This window comes from Castanea sativa, chromosome 8 (genome assembly GCF_040712315.1).
Source record: "Castanea sativa cultivar Marrone di Chiusa Pesio chromosome 8, ASM4071231v1".
NCBI classification, from domain to species: Eukaryota; Viridiplantae; Streptophyta; class Magnoliopsida; order Fagales; family Fagaceae; genus Castanea; species Castanea sativa.
The window spans coordinates 49,668,594-49,692,861 of record NC_134020.1 but is presented as its reverse complement, the minus strand read 5'-3'; the positions used below and the strand labels follow the sequence as shown (position 1 = coordinate 49,692,861).

The following is a 24,268-nucleotide window of genomic DNA, read 5'->3' as shown; positions in this document are numbered from 1 at the left end:
CCAAACAGAAGAATACACAACTTTCCCCTCATTTTTCTTCTTTTCCCTTCTTTAGGGTACGTTCGTTTGGAGTAAAAATATGGAGGATGGAAAATAGAGAGGAAAATAAGGTGAAAAATGTTGTTTTTCACTGTTCGGTTAGGGAAGGAAAATAAAAAAAAGAGAAAACTCAGGAGAAAGTTTTCTCACCTGAGCCCACATTTTTTTCCTCCCAAATTAGGAGGAAAATCTGGGGAGAAAAGTGCTAGTATAGTACTTTTACAAAAAATGCCCTCAAACTTATTTTACTTTTTTTCCTCTCAAGTTCTCTTGTCTCTTTTTTTTTTCAACCTGATGTTCTCTCCTTTTTTTATTTTTTTTTTCAACGTGACGTTTTTTTTTTTTTTTCAACGTGACGTTCTCTTTTTTTTTTTTTTCAATGTGACCTGATCTATTGTCCTCATTAATCTTTTTTTTTTCTTGTTAATTTTTTGGTTTTTTTTTTCCCGTATAACATTAATTTTTTTACATTATAATAATATAAATTTATATACATAATATGGTAAATTTTATATTATTTAATGAGTATAAATAAATCTATTTCTTATATGTTATGTAACAAGGATATAATAGTCAATTTATATAAATTACATTTTTCATCATTTCCTTTTTTCTCTTTAACCAAATAAAAGAGTTTTCCACTCTCTCACTTTTTTATCCATTCAACTAAACACATAAAAAAAAAATTTTAATATTTTTTACCTCCTACTTTTTCACTTCCCCTAACCGGACGGGTTTTTTTTTTTTTTTTTTGTTGCGCAGTGTATCTCGAACTTTCAATGAGAGGCCAATCATTGTTCGTCTTGGAGAGCCTACGAAGGAGAAAGCACTGGCAGAAGTGCTTTCAAAGTGCGGTAGAAGGAAGCCAGAGACACCTGGCGTCAGATAAAGACCTTGAGACTGAGAGCTCTACCAACTCAGCCAACCCCTGGGTTAACCGGACGGTTCTTAGTGTTAGTAAATTTTCATCTACATGTATTTAATGGAATAAGATAAAGCATATAGGAATCTACTCAGTGGTATTAGACAAAAAAACACACTGTAATCATGAGTCATGGACCTTGCAGGCTCGATGCTTTATTGCTCAGAGTTCTTTGTATTTGTATGTATAGTTACCACTTGGTGTAGTATTCTTTCATGTTATAATCCTGTGACACTGACATGTCAAGGAAAGTATCATCGTAAAGTTTGAACCAACAAAGATGATAACCTGCTAACCTTGACTACCATAACGGAAGATATTCGTCATCCTTGTCCAATATTCTCCGTAATTATGATTGTTGACTTTGCAATATATAATGACATGACTAGTCTAGAATTGATGGATCTAGATTCTTAATTTACTTCTTTTCCCATGTAAATTCCAAATAAGAAGGATAATAAAGTTTAATTACAAAATTAATTGTAACTTTAAGTTATAATATTATTAAATATTTTTTTTATTGAAAGTTAATTTTAAAAAATCTACCATTAGATTACATATTCTTTATATATTCTTTATACTTGTAAAATTTCTAAAAAATTAAAAGTCGATAACTATGTCATTAATAAATTATTTAAATTGCAAGTTTTGTAGTTTAAAATTATGCATAAAATATAAGCTTATAAATTATATGGTAAATAATATTTGATTAACACAAAATTTGACATATGTTTTAAGATCGTAAAAAACATGCAATTAAAATGGGTAGAATTTTAAAATATGTATTAATATTTATTTTATTGAATAAGGTTGTAACCTAAGGTAATAACCAGTTTTGTAACTAAATTTTGTCCATGATATTTATTCAAATTTTTTTTTTGTTAAGTGAAAAAAAAGTGGTTTGCACCACTTGTACCTTCTTGGCCCATTTAAACTCAAATTTGACATGGCATAGAACCATCTAACTAATAGTAAAACTTACCACTATTCGAATTCACAACCTTAGATAAACAGAACACAAGGACTTCACATGTGATCATTGATCTTTTTACTCTTTTTCTTATAATGAAAACGTTAGACCTTTACACTTAACATTTAATGTACCGTGATACTTAATAACTATAATGTACTTTCTATATATAAAAAAAAACTATAAATGCTTATTCATCCACTTGGAAATAAGGAAGAGTTTTCCATAACAAGAGATACAACTTTAGATCTCATACACATTTAGGGTCCGTTCGATTAGAGGAGTGAAAAAGTGGGAGGATGAAAAATTGTGGGAGGATGAAAAATATTTAGTTTTCCCTCTTGTGTGTTTGGTTGGAGAGAAAAAGGGAAGGATGGAAAATATAATTTATATAAATTGAATATTATACCCTTGTTACATAATATGTAAGAAATAGATTTATTTGTACTCATTAAATAATATAAAATTTACCACATCATATATATAAATTTATATTTATTATTTTTATTATTATAATGTAAAAATTAATGTCATATGGAAAAAAAAACCAAAAAATCAACAAGAAAAAAAAGAGATTAATGAAGAGTATAATGAGGACAATAGATCAGATCACATTGAAAAAAAAAATAGAGAGAGAGAGAAGAGAACGTCATGTTGAAAAAAAAAAAAGAGGAGAAGAGAACGTCATGTTGAAACAAAAAAGAGAGAGAGAGAGAGAAGAAAACATCACGTTGAAAAATAAAAAAATAGAAGAGACCCTGGGAGGAAAAAAAGCAAAATAAGTTTGAGGGCATTTTTGTAAAAGTGCTACACTAGCACTTTTTTCTCTAAATTTTCCTCCCAATTTGAAAGGAAAAAAAAAATGTGAGCCTGGAGAGAAAACTTTCTCCTGGTTTTCTCTCATTTATATTTTCCTTCTCCAACCGAACAGTGGAAAACAACATTTTTCACCCTATTTTCCTTTCTCTATTTTCCATCCTCCTTATTTTCACCCAAACCGAACACACCCTTAGGGCCACCATAATTCATAACATTTCACCTCTCTTTGTTGTGAATTTTGTTATGCTCTTAAATTTTATCTCCTTTAAAATTAGATACTGTTGCCATGTAGTTATGTTAATACGTTTCACTAATTTAAACTAGTTATGTTGAGATTTTAGCAAAATATAGCTTCTTTGATAACAGGATAAAACACTTACAGAATAGTAGTTATAAAGTTACAATACTTGAAAAGGATAATAGTCACAGAGTTTGAAGTAAGAAAGGAAAGGTAGGAAGCAAAAGATGATTTTTAACACAAGGGCCATCCCCTTTTTTGGCAAATATCATTGAACAAGGAAAACCAAGATAAAGATTACAAAAAAAAGCCCAGCCCATCTTCACTGGAAGGGCAGAAGACCCACTTTGGGATAGAGGAGATGGGCCGTTTAGGCACGTAGGAAGTAATGAGAATTATGAAACAGAACCAGGTTTGTGAGTTAATTATTAAGTACACACGTGGACAGTTGAAGTAGTCCTTCTAACTACTAAAAAATGTTATTTATGCACGTGTGTAAATTAACTTTTGAACGTGCACAAAATAAAAAATTATCAAATAATATCACATTTGCATACATAACAACATTTTATTATAGTTAGAAAAATTAGGGAGGATCACTTTTACAATTTTTCAGTGAATCTAATAATGAAACGAGTAGATAAAACCATTTTTTACAATCCTCCAACAGACCTAATAATTTTTTCAGATTTCTACTATGAAGCTCCCCAAATTAAGGAGTTCAAAGTTCAAACTTCGAACTACTTTTGAGGCCCTTCATAATTCTTGCTATATACTGTTTGTTGTAAAATAAATGCACGTTTAAAACGAAGTTTGAGATTATATTATAATTTTAAGCAACAGAAGTCCACAGTAATGATATTAATGGCACGTAATTGTTAAATTTGAAAACGGAGAAGTTTGATTATCGCTAGGAGGAGTAGGTAGGACCATTTTTTACAATCCTCCAATAGACCTAATGATTTTTTCACATTTCTACTCTGTAGCTCCCCAAATTAAGGAGTTCAAACTTCTAACTACTTTTGAGGCCATTCATAATTCTTGCAATTCTCTTGATAATTAATTAATTAATATATTTACCGTTTGTTGTAAAATAAATGCACGTTTAAAACGAAGTTTGAGAAAATATTTTAAATTTAAGCACCAGAAGTCCACAATAATAATAATAATAATGATGATGGTACGTAATTGTTGAATGTGAAAACTGAGAAGTTTGAATTGTGCACCCTATTTATCCCTATCTAGAACAAGAAAAGAAAAAAAAGAAAGAAAAAGTCTGTTTAAGAATTGCTTATTTTGTTGAAATTGAATTTTTTTTACTGAAAATACTGTAAATAAAAATAAATATTAGTTGAAATAGTACAACAAAACCTATAATAATACTGCAGAACTCATAATAGTATTTGTTAACGTATAGTACTGTGGGCTTGGCCCAACTAGGTTACTTACTTGTATAGCACACATTGTACTACTTGTACTGTACTCATATTTACTTGGACAATACTCATATGTCTCCTATATAAAGGCACTCATGTATATTATTTCAGTGAGAAATACAATATTATTGAATTCAGTATTTCTAACAGTACTAAAAAATGTAATGAGACAAATAAATAATAGAAAAAATAAACTGAATAATAAAAAAAGTTGATAAAAAAAAAATTGATCTCACAGGAGTGAAAGAATGTGCAAGTAGAGAGGGAGAGAGAGAGAGATGATGTTACTGTTGTTGCCGCTACGGATTAAGAGTTGGTGTGCTGAGTAGGCTTGACAGCTGACTGGTACGTGGAAATTTTGAACGAAAAAGAAAAGAAAAGAAAAACCACAACATTAAACACGTGGTCCAGATTCTCTTCCTGCATGTACAGAAAACAAAAACAGATACAGATACAGATGTGCACGAATTTTCACAATTTTTAAATCCGTATAGATCAACCAAACGAAGCCACGTTGTTGGCGTTAGTGTAAAAATTAATGCGTGTTTCTCTAACGGGAAATAGCAAAGTTTAAGCATAAATGAGCATGGACTTAAATTGGGTTATTTGAATGGTAGGTGATGCTAGAGGCTTAAACGTAAATAAAGAGCTCTTAATTTGAGTAATGCTAAATGCACGTCGGTTTTGATGTCCAAAATAACATTTTGGTTGTGTCAACTTACCTCATCCTTAATTGAATTTTAGCATCTCCAAGTATATTTGAATTTGGGTACGTGTCAGCTCTTGTACTCCTAGACAATTAGACCACCATACTATTAACATCTTTCATATGCGAATTTTGGAGTTATCTTTTACTGACAAAGAGTAAAATATCTTGGTAAAAAGATTCAGACGATTAAGATGCTAATTACTATTACACGCGCCAAATAAGAAAGAAAATAAAATATTATGTTTAAAACTTTCAAAATACTATTTTCGATATATGTAAAACACTAATTACTATTACACACGTGAAATGATAAGATAGAAGATAAAATATTCTATTTAAAACTTTCAAAACACTAACTTTCATACATGTAAAACGCTAATTATTATTACACACGCAAGTGAGATTGAGTTATTTCAACTAACTTTGCTTGTCATACACACACTATAATACCTCTATTAGAAATATAAACTTACATGTACCGATACCAACAACAAATTGACATTAACATGATTCATATTCCAAATATGAGATTTTTGTTTTTAATTTCATTTAATAATTGTAACCGCGTTGGTTTTGTCTGTTAGCAGTGATACGGAATTACAGAATACAAACAGTCCCAGAAATGATCAAAATCTGTCATTCATATATACACTGACTTTCAAAGCAAAACCCACAAAAAAAAGAAAGCTTTTTCAGTATTCACCCAGACCCAAGAACCTTTGCCACTTTCCTTTCTTCTTATCTCTAAAACCACAAGTATATCCTCTTTTTCTCTCTCTTTCTCTCTCTCTCATATATATATATATATATATATATATGTATATATATTATTGTGTCATCATCATCATCATTCTGCTTCTAATAAACAATTCATGATCTTGTTTCTATTATAAATATGTGTCTGATTTGGTTCTTTGAATTGTTTTAAGCTTCTTTGTATCCCAATTTGTTTCTTTTGTTAATGGGTTTATTCTGAGTTTTTTGATCTCTTATCTAAACCCCTTCACAACTCTTCACTAGCTCAAGAACCTCCCTGTTTTGCTTTCAATTTTTTTTATGACTGTTTGTCTTACAGTTTGAGGGTTCTGCCATATTTTCAAGACTAGTTGGTGGTGTGCTCTCAGCTCTGCTGGGTCTTTCTTGTTTTTTATATTGGGTCTCTTTTCTTTTGCTTCTTTTTCTTAGTTCGGATTTGTACTGAATTTCCGGTTGTTGTAGTACGAAAGAAGGTGATTACTTTCTCTCTTCCCTTGTCTTGTCGTGTCGCTTTCGTGTCTTGAGTAGTCATCTTACGTTATAAGAAACCAAACATTATTGGTTTGCTCTTGCTCTTGTTACTCTTAAAAACTGAGAAAAAAGAAAAAAGGTTTGTTTTTTGTGATCTTGGTTCTTTTGGGCAAAAAAGTTTGAGATTCCTATAGGAGATAGTGAATCTTGCTGCTTCTTTTTTTGTTGGGTTTTTGTTTTGGATTTCTTGATCTATAGGAGATAATGTTAGTGACGTGCAAAAATTATAATAGTGACTCTATAATCATAATTAAAACAAATGATGATTTTGATTCATAGAACTCACTGGTGTTTTGGTAATGTGTTTGAGGCAGATTTGTTGAAGTAGCTACCCCAAAGAACAGTAGTTGAAAACAGTAGAATTAAGGAGGAGAATGAGTCAACCAAAAGTGAAGAGGAGGGTAGGCAAATATGAGGTTGGAAGAACAATTGGTGAGGGGACATTTGCCAAAGTGAAATTTGCCAGAAATTCTGAGACTGGAGAACCTGTGGCTCTTAAGATCCTTGACAAAGAAAAGGTTCTCAAACACAAGATGGCTGAACAGGTACCCTCATTCATTTCTTGATTGCTTTATTATTTATGTATGTATGTATATATATATATATATACACACCATTGGTGATTTCTCTTTTCTTTGCCATAATGTTACAGATCAGGCGGGAAATAGCAACAATGAAGTTAATCAAGCATCCCAATGTCGTTCGATTATACGAGGTTCTCTCTCTTTCTTTTTTAATTTTTCCTCAATTGTTTTGGTAATTGCATGAACTAGTTAACTGTAAGAAATTTTAAATACAGAAAATTAGTGTGTGATCCAAGTGAGAGGAAAGAGTATCACATTGCCGTACTCTCGGAGTATATTATTTTATACAAGTCTTTAAAGACAGCTCTTGAATTCGACATAGGGACACCACTTGACCCAAAATCATAAGCCAATCGGTTTGGGCCTACTTATGCTATTAACTCCTCCTTCTTATCACTAGTATCCAATGTGGAACTTTACCACTTAGTTAACAACACATCTTACTCGATAATATTCCAATGCTTTCCTTATCCTGCTTATTGTCTTAATAATTTTTTTTTTTCTGTTTTCTTTTTTTCCTTACTTTTCAGGTGATGGGGAGCAAGACAAAGATATTCATTGTTATGGAGTTTGTTACTGGTGGAGAACTCTTTGATAAGATTGTGAGTTGTTGAATTTTCTGTTGTTCCTCTTCTATACAATGGTTTGCCAATCAATTGTAAGGGGTCCATGAATAATACATTAGAGTTATCACTCCAGTTTCGCAGTTCCCATTTGCTTATCAAACATTCTGTGTTGCTCTCTCTCATTCTTGTACTTGGATTAGATATTTAAGATAGTGAACAATTTCTAAAGAAAATGTCTTTCGTTGTGAAGGTAAACCATGGACGAATGAGAGAGGATGAGGCCCGCAGATATTTTCAGCAGCTTATTAATGCAGTTGATTATTGCCATAGCAGGGGTGTTTATCACAGAGACCTCAAGGTGTGTAATGTCTTTAACTCCCTCTGCCAGAATCAGTTAATATGGCAGGAAAGATTCATTGCTTCATAATGTTCTTTCATTTTTATGGCTTGTTTTGCAGCCAGAAAATTTGCTGTTGGATACTTATGGAAACCTCAAAGTTTCTGATTTCGGGTTGAGTGCACTGTCCCAACAAGTCAGGGTAATATAGTGCTGTTTCCTCTGAACTTCTCGTTGGTCTTTTGTTTTCAGATATTGTATTGATCTTGTTACTGTTATCTGTATTGTCATTTTTATGCTTGGCATTGAAGGATAGTGATATTTTTAAATGTGTATTAGTGAGGAAGATGAAAGCAAATGGTTCTTGGTTGTACTGTGATAAAGGTGGAAACCTTTTAAAAGTGAGGATACCTTAAATGCGCACACTGAAAGTTTTGTTTTAAGTAATTTGGAACACGTAAAGGCTATACATAGATTTATTGTTTTGGCATGACAACAAGGTTTCATCACATGCTAGGATATACATAGATGTCAACACCTTCCAAGTTTAAATTCTTTAACAAGGTTATACATTATGTTTTGACATAATATAACTAGCAACCTAAATTCTTTATCAAGCACGGCCACCCTAGTTATATTATGTCATATGTGTTTTAATTCCAAGTTTAACTCTTCCCCGGTTCAAAGTTCAATATTTAATTTAAAATTACTATGGCCAAAGGCAACCAAAAGAAAAACCTAGATCTTTTTATGTAGTAACTTAATGTCGTATTTGATGAATGAATGGTTTAATCCACTCTCATGCACACAGTTTGTTCTATTGAAGGGGTTCCCTTCTAATTTTTTGCAAATTAAAATTAATTTTCTTCAAATAATTATTTTAACAAATTCTATCATGGACCCCATTTTTCCTCTGTACTTGGAGAAACCTGGACTGCTGAAGTGTGCTGAATGATATATAAAGATAATGTTCATTGAATAAGTAAATACATATTAGAACAGCCTGGGGATTCTGAAGCTTCTGAAGAAGGAAAAATGTATCTGTTATTGTTAGGGTTAAGTTATTAGTGTTCCTTCCATTAATTTGTAATTTATCTGTCAAATAAAACATAGTTAAGATCTAATTTTTGTTTGTATTTCCAAGGTTTGCAATATACTACTTCGATAACTACATTGCTGCACTCTCTCGCTCTCTTGCTTAAGACCTTCATCCATTGTTATCATTGAATATCGCTTTTGTTTCTTACTGTATGGTTAAATCTGTCAGGATGATGGCCTACTTCACACTACCTGTGGAACACCAAATTACGTTGCTCCTGAGGTGTGGACTGTTCATATCATGCTTATATTTTTATACACCTTTGTTCCTATTTCATAACAATATATGATCTTGCTGTTTAGGTCCTCAATGATAGAGGCTATGATGGGGCAACTGCGGACTTGTGGTCGTGTGGAGTGATACTCTTTGTACTGCTTGCAGGTTACTTGCCTTTTGATGATCCTAATCTTATGACCCTGTATAAAAAAGTGAGCCTTTTATCAATTCTTTATCACCATCCTCCTATTGTTTTCCATCTTCTATATGTTACCCACTTTCTCTATGTGCAGATTTCAGCTGCTGAATTTAATTGCCCTCCTTGGCTGTCATTCAGTGCAATGAAATTGATAACTCGAATCCTGGATCCCAATCCTATGACTGTAAGTAAACTTGTCAGTGTCATTCTATTGATGATTTGTGGCCTTTCTGCACCTTAAATTTTTTAAGAATAAACTCTGATTTTCATAGTATCATTGTTGGTAAGCACTGCAGTTCATACTGAAACCTAACTTGTCAATAGGACTGTTAAATTAGAAGATTATGAAGCTTGAAGTACAAACTCAAGGTTCTCAAGAATATCATTACATACATTGACATGCACTTCATTAATATATATTGATCATAATTTTAAGTCATGGAATCCTGTGACTTTTTTTTTTCGCTTGAGAAAGGGAATCCTGTAACTAATACTTTCTGCAGTCACCAAAAGAAAATCTGAGCACAATGACAAACATTTCCGTTGGACAAATGAAACCCTATCAAACATTCTATCTTGCTTTAAATACATTAGTTGAACAAACCCTCCAATCTCAGGAGCTGTTAAAGTTCACCCAGACAGCGAAGGATGTTGTACTCGTATGTGCTTAAGCAATTTGATTGAGAAAGTACCCATCAATTATTTGGTGAGGTAGTAAAGGCCAATTATACTAAATTCTTATTGTGGTGCTGAAAGTCAGGCATGTTCAGGCTTCCTCTCTCTTGTATTTATTTATTTTCCATTTTAGATTTTACCACTAGGCTTTTGCACATTGTATAATCATTAGTTTGAATTTGAGCAAATTTGCAACAGGTTTATTATGGCTAATACTCTTATGTTTTGTTAAGAAGGTTGTAGATAATTTGGTTATGTGGTTGCTTATTTAAATCTGGAAGTTTATGATTAATCTTTTTAATTGTTATTCATATTAATAAATGCTTTTCTTTTTGTCTATTATTTTGAGATGTGTAGGTTATCTCTCACATTGCTTGTCCTACATTCATCATTGTTAGGAACTTAGGATGCCTTGTGATTGTTCTAAGAAGTTCAATTATATATGCATATAGGCTGTCAAGGCATTAACTCTTTCTTGTCAGCCTACCTAATACTTGCCATAATCTAGGATGCATGATGGATGCCACTTGCCAGAGTTTGTCTAGACAAACAATGCAAGAATGCTTCTGAGCAAATATTGGCATCCCTAGCCTTTGATGGAGGTCTTGTTAGATTGTATGGTTCTTTGAGAACCAATGTACTTGTGTGGGCTTACATACATGAGCAAAATGGTTTTATAGCTATACTTCTCTAGGTCATGTTACATGTTCCGGAGAAATCTTAACAGTTTCTTTATAAGCAATAAAAAGTATGTTACAAGATCAAGGATTATCTAGAAACCAAAACTTTATGGATCTAGATTTGTGCTTTATTTCTTGACCATTAGCTTTGGTTTATTTGATGACAATAATCATCAATTAGTGTAAGCAATTGACTATGATGATAAATGAAAATTAGACATTTATTTTATCATGGTGCCTATTGTAGCTTGTGAGTATACAACAAAGGAGTTACACCTTGTGCTGTTTCATTTTTTTTTTTTTTAAGTTCCTTGTAATATACTTCATTTAATGTTTTCCTTTTAGTAGGCACAACAGTTGGGGATTCAAACCAAGAAACCTGCAAATTAACAATTAAAATGTATTATTCTATCTGCTTCATCTTCTTGTTTCCTTTATTTTCTTCTAAATTTTCCAAAAGGCATCATAACAGTTTCTAAATAATGTTTGGAGGGTTACTCTTAGAGAAAAAAAAAATGTTGAGGGTGAAAGAGTTGCTTTTTCTCTTGTATTTTAACTTATTAGATTTCCTAGTTAGTGCCCAAGTGTTGCCTTATACAAACTCTGTCTCCAACTGCATATGCATCAGTGTGATTCTTTTGACCATATTGCACTTATGTAGTCTGACCTTTGGAACCATAAGCAGATGATTTCTGCCCCCCTTCCACGCCCCCCCCCCCCCCCCCCAATCTAAAAAATAAGAACAAAAATAAAATGAAAATGGACTGTAATTGTGCTTTTCGCATTGCCACCAAAACTTGCAAAAATTACAATTAATAAAAAATTATTATATGATTTCTGTAACCGTCTTTCACAACTAGCTAGATATATGTTTCTCTGATTTGCTGTGATCTATGGCAGCGTATTACCGTATCTGAAATATTGGAAGACCAATGGTTTAAGAAAGACTATAAGCCTCCTGTGTTTGAAGAAAAGGAGGATACAAATTTGGATGATGTGGAAGCTGTCTTTAAAGACTCAGAAGTATGTTTCAGATGACTATTACTATAACAAACTTGCTGCATTGTTGTTAACAAGTATTTGTCTCAAAAACTGTGTTTTTGTTATTGTAACAGGAGCACCATGTGATGGAGAAGAGGGAAGAGCAACCAGTAGCTATGAACGCATTTGAGTTAATTTCAATGTCAAAAGGGCTAAACCTTTCAAATTTGTTTGATATAGAACAGGTTCGCAAGTTAAAAATATGCTCTCTGTATTGCCATGAAATTAATATCTTCCTTTTAAGTGGTGATGGACTATTTGTTTTTACTCCTGATTTGGGAAAGTTTGGTGGTTAATGAAATTACATTCCATTCACAAGGAAAATAGAGTTAATAAAAAAATCAGTATAATTTTGTAGATCATAGGTTCTTGTATTCTTTCATCTTTCTCCTTGTTTATTCTTCTTCAAGGAGGGACTACTAATATTTTAAGAAGGGTCACTTTGCAAAAAAATTTGGGAAGGGAATCTAAACTATATTGTGATGGGTTTATCACTGATAATGAATCAAGCCAGGAAGGCTCTGTTAATCAGGACACTTAATTGATGATAAAAGATTCTCATTCAGTTTTGGCTCAACATTTGTCTTTGAATTCAGATTAGATATTTCTATTATTTTTAAATTTATTTGTGCTAGGAATTTTTGGAAACTTTGGTGAGAAGGGTTTCTGTATTGAGTACATGATTCTGCAAATGCATGACCTGTGGAAACTATCAGCTGTGAAAGTTATTTTTGTGCTGTTATGTTTTGTAAAATAGACCAAAGGAGGATTTTTTTTAATACTTCTGTGTGCATATGATTTAACAAATATCTGTTTCCTTTGGTAGGCAGACCATTTATTTGGTCAGTGAGGCAATAATTAACATTTCTTGAAAAATTTAAGATAAAAAAATATTGCTCTGTATTTGTGTTGGGGTTTCTCATGATGTCATTTCATGCAGGCATTTAAGAGAGAAACAAGGTTCACATCCAAATGCCCTGCCAATGAGATCATCAGTAAGATTGAAGAAGCCGCAAAACCTCTTGGTTTTGATGTACACAAGAAGAACTACAAGGTGGGCAAAATGTAGTCAACAGACTTAACTAGCGCTTATATAACAAGGATTTGTGACTTATCAAAAATAAATATATAACAAGGATTTGTGGTATTTTCATATTTTTTAAAATTTTATAATTATTATGCATTTTGGACTAAATTAATATGTATCTTATTAAATCTTGTAGATGAGGCTTGAAAATGTGAAAGCTGGAAGAAAGGGAAACCTTAATGTTGCCACAGAGGTACATGACACTTAGTCTTGTTGTTATTCGTTAGCTGGAATTGTTTTAATCTTTTTGTTATTTTTACCTATTCTTATATTTTAATCAGATATTTCAAGTGGCACCTTCTCTTCATATGGTTGAGGTGCGGAAAGCAAAAGGGGACACCTTGGAGTTTCATAAGGTATCCTCCTGTTGTTTTTTTTTGCTTTTCCATCGATTATATTTTCATTTCTCTCACTTTTTGAGGTAATTATTATGTTTCCGAGAGTATATTACTCGAAACTTGAAAAGGAGTAGTTGCGAGAGAGAGAGAGAGAGAGAGAGAACTGAAGGCGGGTGAGATTTACCATATCTAAAGTAGGCTTTCTCTCTTATTAGTTATGGCTGTTGGTGAAGGATTTCAGGACATTAATCTGCCATGTGAGGGTCAATTGTTGTCACCCTAAAGCTGGTTGTCAAAAACAACCAAGTGGCTGCAGCTCTATCTTTATAAATTCAGAGGCCTAATAATTAGAACATTGGAGTTGACATATCTAAATTCTAAACTACTGTTTTTTTTTTTCCTGCGCAGTTTTATAAAAACCTCTCAACCTGCCTGGAGGATGTTGTTTGGAAAACTGAGGAAGACATGCAAGAAATGAAATAACATTTAGTTTCTGCTTTTATTGTGTTGTGTATCCTTAATGATTTACCGTTCAGCTGCCTTGGTAAATGTTGTTCTATATGCTCATTCTTTTTGTTTTTGTTTTTGTTTTTTGACCTCCATAGATTAGAAAGACGTGGGTTTTACCAATTGTTTTCCATGTTATTAATGTTGGAAAGCATAGCGGTGCAATGTTTGTTTTTTTGTTTTTACTTTTTTACAATCAAACAGATCAACCTTAATTTGAGGTGATGAAGTAAGAATGATGTGTAATTTTTTGTTTTCCTCATCCATCGCCTTACTATGACTATCTGGTACACTTGTGGTCATCTTCATGCTTTGTTTTCTTGAGCCTAGGCAGTCTTATACTAACATTTGTTATACCAAGTGTTGTTAAACAGAGGAACTCTCTCTCTCTCTCTCTCTCTCTCTCTCTCTCTCTCTCTCTCTCATGCTATGAATTGATTCCTCCCTCCTAAAATGTAAAGGTACTACCAAATAACAAGATCATTAATAGGCTAACATAAGAATTGAACTACAATACTTGTAACCTAAGCACATGAACCTTCAAGCCTCAACCACAAAAATGAGAGGACAGTTCACACGCACGATGGCTAAAGTGGAAACTCTTAGCTTTTGAAAGGTACTAAACAATGTAAGTCACTTGAGGTTTTTGTTAGACTTGTGGTCCAAGCATAAATGTATGATGGTTTCAAACCTCTTTCCCTCCAAAGGAGGATAGATGCTATTAATAACAAGATCGTTGATAAGTCCATATAATAATTAAAGTGCAAGATTTGTGATCTAAGGATTCAAAGCAATTGAGCTTTCAATCCCTTCCACAATAATGAGAGAGAGAGAGAGAGCATATGTCATGCCTAATCAAAGGCATAATAGATGACTTAAAAATGAGAAAATTTCTTTTTTCCATTTTGTAAAAAATTGTATGTATTTGGTCTCTTCGGTTCACTTAGGTTCATTTGTACATTTTCCATTTAATATGGATTAAATTTAAAAGATATTTAGTTTGCTATTAATAGACATTTTTAATTTCTATTAATAAACTTTTGATTATAAATATTATCAATTCTTTACCAATTGAAGTATCTATTTTAACAATGAAAAATGACACTACTATTATTGATATATATATATATATATTTTTTTTTTTTTTTTGAGAAGCACTATTATTGATATTTATATTGATTATAAGACTCGAAGCACAGTGAAAAAGTACATGACCCACTGAAAACTCTTTTGTAATTTCGTGTGGCCTCCAAGTCCACCCCATTTCATGAGGGAAGTTCAAGGACCGGTAAAAGAAGAGGCCAGAAGCTACGTACGCGTCACTGACACACAGTCTGTGTTTATAGACTATAGATATGCTACGGCCCACTTCATTATAAATCATTATTTTCAACCAATAGCACATGAATGAAGAAGAATGTAAAATGGATTAAATAAAACCATTTGTGTCCATAAAAAAATAAAATAAAATAAAATTCTTACAATGTCAAGTGGAGTTAGAATTATATTATTAAAAAAAAATGTGAGTATATATAATAAATGTAGTGGTGTTATCACTCATTATCATTCATATTTATGGTGTGTGTGTGTATATATATATTGTGTGTGTATGTCAGAGTCATTCATATAAATTGGTTGGTATATATTGCTATAGAATAGGACGTGGAATTCAATCAACTGAGCAGTGGGCAAAGGCAGGTTATGAGACACGTAGGCTGTTAGCAGATGCCAGGCTGAGGGTAGGACCTACCACAGATGTGTACACTGCCCTTCTTTTTGTGGCTAAATAGAAACTACTGAAATTTAAAAATAATGTAAATTGATCTCTTTAACTCAATTTCATTAACTATAATTGACAATATATATAAAATGTGTTAGTGCACATATTATTTTTAAGATATTTTTTTAATAGTAAAGTTGTTGCGTGTACACTGGAGTAACCAGTTTCTGTCATATATATTCAAAGACGGAATTAGAAATTTTTGTTTGGAGTGATTAAGACTAAATGATCACAACTCAATAATTACTGCAGCACTGACGAATTTTCAAACAATAATTTCAAGATTTGCTTCTCCAAATGTCAAACATAAAGACAAATTTATTAGTTTTGGCACGCATTGGACTATGAAGATTTACGTTATAATCTAGAACTAGATGTGTTTGTCATACCAAATCCTACATATATCCACTTGTTTGAGTATGGTAGTATCATTGCTACATGAAAATAATGAATAAGACTATCAATTGGTTTAATATATAGTAAAAGCGAAGTTTTTTCCAGGTAAAATTGTGGGCTTGTAAGTAACATGTTCGGAGAAGATGTTGAGTATTAAAACTTTATGTGATGATATTCTGTATTTTGTAAAGTATTTTATTAATGTAAACTTTTTTTTTGTTTGTAAGGTGGGTAATGTCTCTGTCCATCTTTTGGCCCAATGAGCAGTTCTTGTAAGCTAGACTGAGCCGATTTCCATCTCAAATCTGTCTTCTTCGATTTTGTGAGCTTTGGATAAAGATGAAATTTGGCCCAGTTCTTTTGTTTCTCATTTTTTTTGGATTGAGCAATAAAGTATTTATTTAGCCAAAAAAAAGAGAGAAGAAATATATAGGCAAAGCTAAAAGTAAATCCAATTAAATTCTAAATTGGAATTTAATGTTGCGTCACATGTCTTATCTAATTTTTAAATTTGTGTTTAAGTGAATTATTAGGTGCAAAAATCAAAGAGTCTAAATTCAATTAGATTCTAAATTGAAGTTCAATTTTGCGCCATGTGTTTCATCTAATTTTTTTTTAAGTTACACACTAGTCTATATATATAATAACAGGTAAAGCAGAGAGAAAATCCAATTAAATTTTAAATTGTAATTCAATTAGAGTCTAATTTTGCGCCATGTGTCTCATGTAATTTAAATTTTAGAATTTTGTGCCAAGTGAGTTAATTTTGTGTAAAAATTGAATTTCAATTAAAATTTAATTTTGCGCTACGTGTCCTATCTAATCTAAAATTTTAAATTTTTGTACAAAATTAGTTAATTTAGTGTATAAAACAAGGAGTCCTATATAATAAACCATAAAAAACATAATCATATAACTAAAAAAATTCAAATTTATAAGTCATATATATATATATATATATATATAGTAAAACTGAGAGAAAATTCCATTAAATTTCAAATTGGATTCTAACTATTATCTAATTTTGCATCACGTGTCCTATTTATATATATTTTAATTTCTAGGTGAGTTAATGTAAATTATATATCTTTAGAGAGAGTTTTATTTCCCAATTTTAGAATCAAATATGGAACCACATCATAAATATTCATTTAAGTGAGTTACTGAGTACAAAAACTAAAGATTCTAGAATAAATGAATTGTAAAAATAAAAAAAGGTGCTTCGCAAAAACAAAAATTAAGAAGTAATATAAATAAATAAAAATAGATATGAATAGTTTATTTTTTATATCTAATAATATTCTTACAAGACATTTTAAAGAATTAACAAAATATAAGAATGACTATCAATAGGTTTCTCCACAAAAAAAAGAAAAAAAGAATGACTATCAATAGTATCTAAATTATATATATAAGAATAATAATATGCATCTTATTGTATATCTTCAAGTGTATCTATGCATATGCATGGAGTTACAAGCTAGTATATATAAAAGTATAGGCCTCATGTGGAAGATCATGGGGGTAGTGACACATTTCTTAAGTTTCTCTCATTTAGTCCACCTTATCAAAACTTGCATTTATGTCAAATTTTTAGTTCATTGAATGTGTCAATGAAGTAAATACATATATTAATTATCTATAGATATGCACTGCACATATAAAGCATTTTATTTGGTTTATTTAAAATTTTATATAAGAAAGTAAAAATCTCACGTGAGAGACCATGCAACCATGTAAAATTTTGTTAGAGTAATTTTTCATTTAGGTTTTCACCTCACATTTTTTTAATATATCATTAATTTAATAAAAATATTTTTAAGCTATCGCAACATTACTTTATGTTATTATTTAAAAATATTTTGAATATTCTATATAATCTTCTCACATAGTAATTTACAGTATTATCTGTGTATTACGTAGGCCTATTGCTAGTATGAGTGATGCTAGAATCATAATTTTTTTTACAACTTTTACCGGAACTTGCTCAGATGGCAAGCGGATCCTAACTTCCATTATTTCTCTCACCACTGGTGTCCTAACTTCCTAACACTCCGTCGGTAACTACGTCCCTGCTGCACACAAGACAAAACACAAGTTTGAAATGATTTGTACGGTTGTCTACTTTTCATGATTGCTAGTCACCTAGTCCTTTTCTATTACCATAGGAGAATCGTGTATTTTGGATCAATCACTTCTTCTGAGTTTTCCTCCTGCCCTGTTTTTTTCCCCCAAGTAGGACACCATCACCATGTGAGTCATAAATGATAAATGTATTTTCTTAGAGCAGAAGAAACATTATGTCGAAACCTGCATTTAGTCCTAACTTCAATCTATGAAAGTTGGATGGACCATTGAGGCTATAATGGAAACTATACGGTAGATACATGTCCACAATCCAAGGATTTTGCACATGTCAACCATGTGCTCATCACTGTGAATGATTTGTAGCTTTATACAAGAACTACCTTTGCTTCCTACCCATTAAAAAAAAAAAAAAACCCATTATTTTCCAAACTGAGGAAAAGATGGAATGTGTTTTAGAAAGTGAATTAGCATCATTGTAACCTCAATAGTACAATAATATTTCTTACAATGTGTCATGTTTGTACAAATTTAGCATTCTTGAGAAGCTTCCTTTTCACATCCAAGAATAGTAGCACCATACATTAGGAAGCTCAAAATAATTAATTTGTCAAGTCCTGTGCATATTGATTATAACTGCAGAAAGTAAAATCTTATAGTTAGGTCCACATTGTAGTGAGAATTTGGTGGTTAAAGAAGCATCATCTTGAGAATTTCACATGAATGCTATTGGAAAATTTAGACCCCGATTGATAGAATTAACAAATTTTAAACCCAAGTTGTTAATTAAATTTATTATGAATAAAACTTGTTAAAACAAATAAATATCAATATCATGTCAAAATCATGCACAACGAAAAATTAAATAAGACAAGATATGATAACCCAAGAAAACCAATGAAACAAACTAGTTTCACAGTAAAAAAGCTAGGGGGAAACCTTCCCGAAAAGCAATCCATTATAATAAAGAGAAGTTTTAGATCTAGTACAAAACCTTTGTCCCTACACTCTACAATCCCTGTAGATGAACTTGCAGCAGAAACCTTCTACCACTTCAGAACCTTTGAACTCTTTAATATATGAACGTCACCCTTTTGCACGGATTCCAGTACATGACTAACCAATAATGTACGACTCCCAGTACGTGACTAACTCACCAACTTGAAGAAGATGTTGGCTGTAAAGTTCTTCACTTCATCAACAATGAAGATCAAGAAGCACTTAGTTACAAAACCCTAAGGCATCGCTCACCTTTTGCATGCATTCTCCTTGTATTCTCATATGTGACAGTTTTTAAAATAAGTCTTATATATGTCTAGGGGTGTGAGAAAAGAAACCATACACATACATGTCAGCATGAACCAAAAATCAGATCTGAAAATTTTGATTTTGTAATTCTCGATAGATAGTATCTATCGAGTAGCTGTCGAGCCTCGATAGATAGTATCTGTCGAGCAGTTGTTGAGCTTTAATGAATCAGCACTTTTTCATTTGTTTCTTGAACAGATTTGCATGGTTTTCATACTAGACTTGAACTATTATTCTTTGAAGTATTAAACACATCTTAAATTTACCCAATTACAAGTAAAGTGCGTTTTGTCAAAGGATTAACCAATTCTAAATTGACATATGTTCCTAACATGAATCACATATGTCATAACAATCTCCCCGTTTGGCAATCCGTGACAAAACCACAACAAACAAATGAATATATGAGAGAAGTCATAAATCACTCAACTCATACTCATTTGTGGAATACAATAAAATCTATTCTAACACAAACTCTTGAAAAATTTTGCAAGAAGAGAGTTCATGGTATGGAAGATTTTGACAATCTGTATTTCTGAAACACTTTAAACAAAATTCATTAAGGCATCTTAGTATGAAACAGAAATAAAAGATTGTATACAAAAAGAAACATGTGTATAAAGATAGAAAAGAAACAACACATGTAGAGGTAGGTGAAGAAAACATGCATCACATATATATATATATATATATATATATATATATATATATATGTATGTATGTATGTATGTATGTATCAAAGATAAGCACAATGTATGTAAACATGATTACAAGACCGGTGTACAAGAAGAAGAAGCTAAAAGAAACTCCTACAACAACAAGGAAGTAACTACTTCCCCTAACAAGAAGAAAACACATCTCCCCCTTACAAAAGTATGTATTTCTCCCTCTAACACGTAGAATCTTAAAAAGAAACCACATATTCTCCACAATATCTCCCCCTTTTTGTCATGATTGACAAATGGTACAAGAAGCTAGAAAACTTCACCCGAGAAACAAAAAGATGATCAAGGGGGCACAAGGAGTCCATATAAATACATAAATGTAATGAAACAAGATGCTATGGATGACAAGATAATGGAAACATGCAAAACATGTGAAAAAATAATGCATGCAAGAGGATCTCGACAGATCAAGAAGCTGTCGAGTAGCTATCAAGTAGAAGCCAACCTTGATGGATCGAACAACTATCGAGCATACAAAAATTTTCTCGATGGATCAAGAATGCGTTAACTTCTGTCGAGACAAGAAGAAAGAGGGTCTCGATAGATAGCCTAGTTGTCGAGAGGTATTGAGAAACTGTCGAGAAAGCTCAAAAACAGTTTTTCAAATAAGAGAAAAACACAAACATGCTACTCTACCAAGGATTCAAACAACATTTTAAGTTCTCAAAAACATCTCTTAACAAGAAAAATGTCAAGCATTTAGATCCAAAATACACACACACACACATACTAAACAAGTCTAACCAATTTTATATTTCAAAAACAAGTTAAGACAGTTTAGTGAGCATACATTAACACATGTATTCCTTGTGATGGCCAAATCACATTGTACCTACACATGTATCAAAAGTAGCCAAAAATATTGCGTGTTGTGTGTGAAAAATATCGCAAGATTGCATAATGTCTACATGTTATGACGATTTGAGATATGAGTAAATCAATTTAACTCACACACAATCATAACTTCTTGATCGGGACTATCACTTTTGAGGTACATCTTATAACTCCTACATCTCCTATAATACACGCTTGCAATCACATTTTAAAGCATTTTGATTCTTTTTGCTTTAATTTTTCTTTGCATATTTTCTTTTAAGCATATCATACATGAGCATATAAGAGAGAAAAAAGAAATACCCAATTATGTTAAGCTTTTGACATTGCGCTTTTGACATTGCACTTTTGACATTGCATTTTTGCTATATCGAAATATACAGATGTCATTTCATGATTAGTGGGCAACAGTGGTGAGATGATTATTTATACATTTCTTTTAGGATTTTTTTGTCCTTCCCGGAAAAAAAGAGTGATACGAGTGTTAAGTACAAGAGATAACTTAATTTTATTCATCACAAACACGAACTACAAAATTCACTTGCTTAGTTGTGCATAGAGATGCTCATCTAAGTTACAAGAGATACAAAGTTTAGAAAACTTTGTTTCATTAGCCATCCAAGTTACATATGTACCGATGTATACAAACACATTGTTTTTGTTTTTTTTTTTTCCCTTTTTTTTTTGAAAACAAAACAAAATAAAAACTAATCAACCAAACAAAAACAGACAAATAACATGAAAGTATGAAAGAAAGATGCAAATGCAGATGCATGAAAGTATGATTACAAAAGCAGATTAGAAATCAAGCAAAGAGAGTCCTACTATAAATAGAAATAATTAAAGCAGAGGATAATTGAAAGACAATTAAGTCTTAGACTCCTTTATCACCCACACAACACTAGTCTTTGGCTGTGAAGATGAAAAGACACGTGTCTCAGTATGAATACTAAATGATGTAGAAGAATTATAATTCCCCTGAAATAGAGTTAAAAAGTTTAAAACTTTTAATAACTCACCAAGAATAGGTATAAAGCCTTTAAACAAAGGATGAGACCTATTGGACACTCGCTTATGAGGAAACAACTTGAAACAATTAGGACGAGTGTGACCAGAAACACCACAATGGTGACAAACATGAGCAGTTTTAGAGCTACTCGGCTTCCTAGAAGGAGGTCTAACCTTAGAGGTTGACAGAGACCTCAACTTAGGACAATTTGGCCTAATATGACCAACAATATGACAATGATGACAAGTGGGGACAAATTCAGAATTTTTATTCAACCTAGGAGGAGTTTTAGACATAAGTTTGAAAACTTCAACGTAAACATTAGATTGTTTTGTTTAAAAAAAAAAAACATTAGATTGTTTACCTTTGCCTATTCTAGTAATATTAGCCTTCAACTCTTCATTATTCCTTTTAAATGGAGGATCACTGTTTTTAGAACTGGACCGAACCAGGAGGTCGGACTGTAAAAACCGGGAATTGAGATGAAAACCGATTTTTTAAGCATAAAGAACCGTATTTTTAGTTAATTCTGTGAATCCTAAAACCGGGGTTGGACCGCACGAACCGGTCAAGAACCGTGCGGTCCAACCCCTTAGCATTTTTTTTTATGAAAACAACTTAACACAATTTTATTCTACTTAATTAAATTATCCATCTCTTACAAGGAATAAAAAAAAAATTATAATTAGAATCCTTCAAAGATATTCAACTTTACTTCAAAAATTAATCATAAATTTTAATGTTTTCATGGTTATTATTTTATTTTATTAACTTTCTTATTTAATTATTAAATATATGCTTGAAAATCATTAAATTTCTCTCACATATATAGATATATTAGTCAATTTTGCTAGTTTTATAAATTTAATATCTATATTTAGGCTTTAATTAATAATGACATCATCACGGTTCGATCCCGGTTTAACCTCGGTTCGACCTCAAAAACCTTGAACCTCTCTCTTTTACGGTTCAATGAACAGTACGAGTTTCAAAACCTTGTGGAGGATTACAAAAAAAAAAATTTCTTTTGAGTTAGGCTCAACAAGTTTGGCACTAATTAATTTTTCAACTTCAATTTTAAATTCAACTAGTTGCTCTTCCAAACTCTTAATTTTGTCCACTTGAGATGAAATTTGATTTTTAAAATTCTCATTCAAATTATTAGCTTCATCCAATTTTACAATCAAATCATCTCTTTCAAGTTTAACCTTTTTAAAATTAGCTTTTAATTTTGTAGAACATTCAAGAGATTTCATACAAAAATTATAAAGCTTGCAATAGGCATCTTGAATATCATCATCATCATCATCATTCATCACAAGATTATGCAAATCAAAACAATCAAGAGTTTCTATGATAACGGGAGTCAAGGATCACACAAGAAATTAATTCAATCAGAGTGTACCCACTCTGATACCACTTGTTGAGAAATTTAGACCCCGGTTGATAGAATTAATAAGTTTTAATCTCAAATTGTTAATTAAATTTATTATGAATAAAACTTGTTAAAACAAACAAACATCAATATCATGTCAAAATCATGCATAATGGAAAATTAAATAAGACAAGATATGATGACCTAGGAAAACCAATGAAACAAATTAGTTTCACAGTAAAAAACTTGGGGGGAACCTTCTTGAAAAGCAATCCACTATAATAAAGAGAAGTTTCAGATCTAGTACAAAACTTTTATCCCTAGACTCTATAATCCCCGTAGATGAACTTGCAATAGAAACCTTCTACCGCTTCAAAATCTCTGAATTCTGAACTCTTTAATATATGAACGCCACTCTTTTGCACGGATCCCAGTACGTGACTAACCAATGATGCACGGTTTCCAGTACATGAATAACTCATCAACTTTAAGAAGATGTTGGCTGCAAAGTTCTTCACTTCATCAACAATGAAGATCAAGAACCACTTGGTTACAAAACCTTAAGGCGCAAAGACGTAGTAACTTCTTTTAGAGAGAATAAGACATTGGTCACCTTTTGCATGTGTTCTATTTGTATTATCATATGTGACGGCCTTTAAAATAAGTCTTATATATATCTAGGGTTGTGAGAAAAAAAAAAAAAAAAAAAAACCGTACACATACATGTCCGCATAAGCCAAAAATCAGATTTGAAAATTCAGATTTCGTAATTCTCAATAAATAGTATCTGTCAAGCCTCCATAGATAGTATCTGTTGAGCAGCTGTTCAGCTTTAATGATTTCAGCACTTCTTCACTTGTTTTTTGGACAGATTTGCATGGCTTCAATACTAGACTTGAACTCTTGTTCTTTAAAGTATTAAACACATCCTAAATCTACCCAATTACGAGTAAAGTGCGTTTTGTCAAAGGATTAGTTAATTCTAAATTGACATATGTTCCTAACAT

At 31.7% G+C, this 24,268-nt stretch overlaps 1 protein-coding gene across 9 annotated transcripts; it reads left to right on the top strand.

The window, feature by feature from the left end:
• The first annotated feature begins 5,750 nt into the window (after positions 1 to 5,750).
• On the top strand, positions 5,751 to 14,011 carry LOC142607240 (CBL-interacting serine/threonine-protein kinase 3). 9 transcript variants are annotated; one of them, XM_075778664.1, is made up of 15 exons: positions 5,751 to 5,889; positions 6,735 to 6,965; positions 7,073 to 7,135; positions 7,535 to 7,606; positions 7,821 to 7,928; positions 8,029 to 8,109; positions 9,175 to 9,228; positions 9,309 to 9,434; positions 9,516 to 9,605; positions 11,677 to 11,799; positions 11,892 to 12,002; positions 12,758 to 12,871; positions 13,041 to 13,097; positions 13,186 to 13,260; positions 13,651 to 14,011. In XM_075778664.1, exons 2-15 carry the CDS (start codon positions 6,795 to 6,797, stop codon positions 13,723 to 13,725), a joined length of 1,320 nt encoding a protein of 439 aa, XP_075634779.1. In that variant the 5' UTR covers positions 5,751 to 5,889; positions 6,735 to 6,794; the 3' UTR covers positions 13,726 to 14,011. The 9 variants fall into 9 exon arrangements, 8 of the variants coding, with proteins under 8 accessions (XP_075634779.1, XP_075634775.1, XP_075634776.1 ...); XM_075778665.1 differs by having other exon boundaries at positions 5,790 to 5,889; positions 6,731 to 6,965; XM_075778666.1 differs by lacking the exon at positions 5,751 to 5,889 and adding an exon at positions 5,975 to 6,499.
• Positions 14,012 to 24,268: the final 10,257 nt, after the last annotated feature.